Below are 4,206 nucleotides of genomic sequence, written 5' to 3'. Positions count from 1 at the left end.
GTCTCAGGCATCACTGCTTCTCTGGGTAGGGTCCCACTCTCCGCTCTTCTCCCTTGATGGTCCCAGGGACCTCCGTTCCTAGACTGAAATGTTAATCACTCCCCTCCTTGCTATAAAACGTCTACCCTTTCATTTCCAACCCTCACAATCAGTCCTGATAACAATTATTCACTATTGTATCACAAGAGACCTATCCACATTACATTTCATCAGCCCTGCACAGACACATTGGATACTACTCACTGGAGATTCTACCTTCCCCCACGCCCTATGGATCTAGGTTCCCCCTTGAAAGCTTGTAAGCCAGTCATTTCTTGCCTTTGTATGCCCCCTCCCCCCAATTTTGGGTAGCCAATATCCAAGTTGCCCATCCCTGTCTACGCTGTGTGTGGAGGGAATGGGAATGATCCTTGCTATAAGGACTTGTTCCCTCTTTTGAGCTACTGCTTCCATAGGTGTAGGTCAAGTTCATCAAATTGTCTCAGATTACTTTTTTTTTTTTCCTCTTCTGTCTCCTTCTGGTTGAGCTCTGATCATCCAGTCATTGAAGCCAGATCAAGTGGGTATTATCTGCACATAAGGGTGTTCTTGTGCATATGCCCTCTCTTATCAGCGGGCTGCTTCAATCTCTACTCTAGTCCTCTGTGGCTATATCACTGACTCTGCGCCCAAGAGTCCCCAGGTCTTGTCACACTGCTGGCCAACCAGATCTCCACTCGGGTTCACAGGAGTCTATTGAACATTGTAGGGCTTAGCTCACAGCTTCATTGCTGTTTTTCCCTCACTTCCCCTTATCAGTGGCGAGAATGGTCACTAATCAGAGCATGTATTCCCACTGAGTCTTAGTCTTGGAAGGGGGTTTGCACCGAGGGGACCCGACCACTTTATGCTGGTTTTTTGCCTTAAAGTTTATTTTATCAGAGATTAGTACTGCCACTCCTGTTCGTTTTTTTTAAATTGTAATTAGCTTGGTATATTTTTTTCCCCATATTTTGATTTTTAATCAGTTTTTGTCTCTGTGTGTGAGATGTGTCTTTTGCAGGCAGCATATTGAAGGATCTTGTTTTCTTTGTCCCATGTTCTTTGGACATGGCATCATGAAAGACCAGTTCCTGGAAAAGGGCATCATGCTTGGTAAAGTAGAGGGTCTCAGATAGAGGAAGACCCTCATCAAGATGGAGTGACACAGTGGCAGCGACAATGGGTTCAAACATTTGTGAAGATTGTACAGGACTGGGCAGTGTTTTGTTCTGTTGTGCATAGGGTCTCATTTCATTTGAGCCAACCTGACAGCATCTAACAACAATGCCTAATTTATGTATTTTAAATGTGAGTTACAAGTATTTTTAAGGTTTCAGATGGATTTTAAAAATAGCATTTTGGGTAAGTCACATCAGTAGGGAAAGCAAGAAAGAACGGTTTCATACTAATAGAAGTCCAATACTACATAGAATGTGCTGTAATAACTAGTGTGGAAGGCTCTACAAATAAGGAGTCACACATTTCATGAAAGTACAATTTTGAGCAGGGCTTCCAACAGGTTCATTCCAATTCAACTCCTTGTTCAGAGGATCTTGTTAAAACTTGTAGATTCTAATTCAGTTTATTTGGAGTGGAAAGGCAAAAACTCAGCAGGGGGTTGAATCCGATGAGACATGGAAGCCCTGGCTTGGGGCCTGAACTTTGTGCTGTTCCACTATGATCTCTAACATATGAATAAAAAGTTCCCCAAATCGGAGCCAAATGAACCCTCTGCAGTTTTTCAATGGGTTGTTAGTTATATGCTAAATGTATTCCCGTTGTGTGTGTTAGGAATGTCTTACTTTCCTCCGACAATTAGCAAGGCCTTCATTTTGAATGCCTAACGCAGTGCCTGAGCCATACTTAGTGCTCAGAAACTGTTGCATAAATGAAATCAGCAAACCATAGAAGAGTTGTTGTTTTTTTTTAATTATTGATTTATGTTACCAAAATTAAGACTAAATTTGTACACAAATGCGCAAACAGATTTTGTCAACTTTATGTCCATCCAAAATCTATGTTGAAGTCCTAGGCCCTGAACCTACAAATGTGACCCTGTTTGGAAGAGAGTTTTGTGTTCTTGGGGTCATATTAGCTAGCATAGGATGGGTCCTAATTATGACCACTTCTGAACGGTGTTTTATAGAAAGAGGAAGACACATACCATTGGAAGATGCATATACAAGCAGCAAGAGGGCACCTGGGCCTACCCCACAAGGAAGGTCTCTCCCCAAGAGCCCACGCTAAGTTGGACTTGTAGGACACAAAACAAGGTCCTGCTCTTTAAAGCCATCCACTTGTATTTTTTATTAAGCAACAGTCGGAAACGAAGAACGCTCCTTTGGTAGGTAGCTAGTTTCTATCCTATCTCCAGCCCACACCATGGAAGCTTAAAGGTCAGGATCCTGCGGAGGAGTGAGTCTCTGGTGACCAGCAGCGCCCCTCTCCCAGTCTCCTCCAGCTCTCCAGGCTCTGAGCGGGGGGCTGGCCGGCGGCAACCCCCCCCCCAACTCCTCCCCGCGACCTCCGGCCTCCCTCACCTTGGAGGAGTTGCACAGGAACCTGGTTTCATACTCCTCGTTCATGGTGATCACCCCGCGAACGTTCTCGTCCTGAACCAGCTGCCGAGGAGAGAGAGGGCTCAGAAACGGCCGGCGGTTGGCAGGAAGCGCTGGCCGCGCTCGCCCCGCTCCCAGGCCCCGCGCGACCCGGCGCGGCCCGTCTCCGCCGGCTCACCCGCCTCGTCATCTTGCGCAGTGGCAGTGCTCCGAGCAGCACGGTGGAGTCGATGCGGTGGTACCAGTCACGGTGGGCCCGGCCCGGCATTTTCCCGCGAAACAGCGTGTAGAGCAGCGTCGGGTAGAAGAGCAACCGGGCAAGGCCCGCCTCCAGTAGCGAGGCGGCAGCCATGCCGCTCCTCGGGACCTGGCGCAGCCGCGGCCTTTCCGCCTCTCGGCCGCCCGTCGACGGCCGCGCGGATTGCTGGGAGAATGAGAACGAAGATGAGGACGGCCAGTCATCCGAAGCCTTGGACGAAGGCCCCTCGAATGCCAGCTCTCTGAAGCAGGAGTCTGAGCTCTCGGGAGGCGGGCCCGGGGCCCCCCAGACCGGCATCCTGGGCCGAGGGGAGGGGCCGCCGATCTCGGGGGCGGGGCTAGGGACTCTGGGACCCCAACCTGTGGCGGGCGACACTACCCTCGACCGAGGGAGGGGGCTGTGATCCTGCGTGTGGAACTGTGACCCCGGCGGAAGAAGGAGGGGCCTGGGGTCAGTGGCTCGAGGCTTGGGACCCTCCACACACACCTAGACCCCAACCTGTGGTCCAAGGGTGGGAGCTGTCCACCCACCAAAAGGGGAGGCAAGACAAGGAAGACTCTGCTTGGGGGACCCTGATGGGAGAGTGGAAGGGGCTTTATTTAAGCCTGTAAGTAAGGGGGCTACCTTAGCTGGGAGGGCCTGAGCAGCAGGAAACTGGAAGGGACTTGGGGCGGGATATATATATATATACACACATATATAAGCTATGCCATGAAATAAACATACTATTGTTAAGTGTCGATGAGCCGGTTCCAATTCATAGTGACCCTATGTCGAGTTTCAGAGGAGTAGCTGATGGATTTGGACCACCAACCTTGAGGTTAGCTGTCAAATTGATATGTTGTTACTGTTTAAGTGCCACTGAGTCGGTTCCAACTTCCTAGGCTGCTGAATTTGAACTGCCAACCATGCAGTTCAAGTCAACCTTGCCATCCAGTGCATTATCCCACAGTGCCACACCAGGACTTCCCAAATAGATACATATTATATCAATATAACACTAAGGAAAATGTTATGAAACGTTTAAATATAAAACCCACAAGCTACTACAAAGAGGTAAGAGGAATGGATGTGATCCTGGTTATTTACACTTAAATAATGCTCTGAAACAGGAGTTTTTAATTTTAGTTGATTTTCTCTTTATAAAAGTACTGCATGTTGATGGGTCACTTGTGATACAATAGTGAATAATTGTTATCAGGACTGATTGTGAGGATTGGAAATGTAAAGGTAGACGTTTTATAGCAAGGAAGGGAGTGATTAACTCTCCAGTCTAGGAGTGGAGGTCTCTAGGACCATCAACGGAGAAGAGCAGAGAGCGGGACCCTACCTAGAGATAGAGGCAGAGATGATGAAGTGGAGTGATGA

The 4,206-nt window shown here is 48.5% G+C and overlaps 2 protein-coding genes across 2 annotated transcripts in view; one reads left to right on the top strand and one right to left on the bottom strand.

Annotated features, from left to right (window-relative positions):
• The window catches only part of LOC102822579 (26S proteasome non-ATPase regulatory subunit 10-like), a 3,163-nt gene extending 666 nt beyond the window's left edge, over positions 1–2,497 (top strand). The window contains exon 2 of the mRNA XM_006865120.1: positions 2,483–2,497. Coding sequence (XP_006865182.1) covers positions 2,483–2,497 — 15 coding nt within the window. The remainder of the gene's footprint in view (positions 1–2,482) is intronic.
• PTPMT1 (protein tyrosine phosphatase, mitochondrial 1) overlaps positions 1–2,931 on the bottom strand; it is a 29,959-nt gene extending 27,028 nt beyond the window's left edge. Inside the window, exons 1-2 of the mRNA XM_006865099.1 lie at positions 2,758–2,931; positions 2,562–2,642 (exon numbers count right to left, since the gene is read on the bottom strand). Of these exons, the coding sequence (XP_006865161.1) occupies positions 2,562–2,642; positions 2,758–2,931 (255 nt within the window). The remainder of the gene's footprint in view (positions 1–2,561; positions 2,643–2,757) is intronic.
• Between the last annotated feature and the right edge of the window lie 1,275 nt (positions 2,932–4,206).

Source organism: Chrysochloris asiatica, unplaced genomic scaffold, assembly GCF_000296735.1.
Source record: "Chrysochloris asiatica unplaced genomic scaffold, ChrAsi1.0 scaffold00075, whole genome shotgun sequence".
Taxonomy (NCBI): domain Eukaryota; kingdom Metazoa; phylum Chordata; class Mammalia; order Afrosoricida; family Chrysochloridae; genus Chrysochloris; species Chrysochloris asiatica.
The sequence above is the reverse complement of the archived record's forward strand: the minus strand, read 5'-3'. Positions and strand labels throughout refer to the sequence as shown.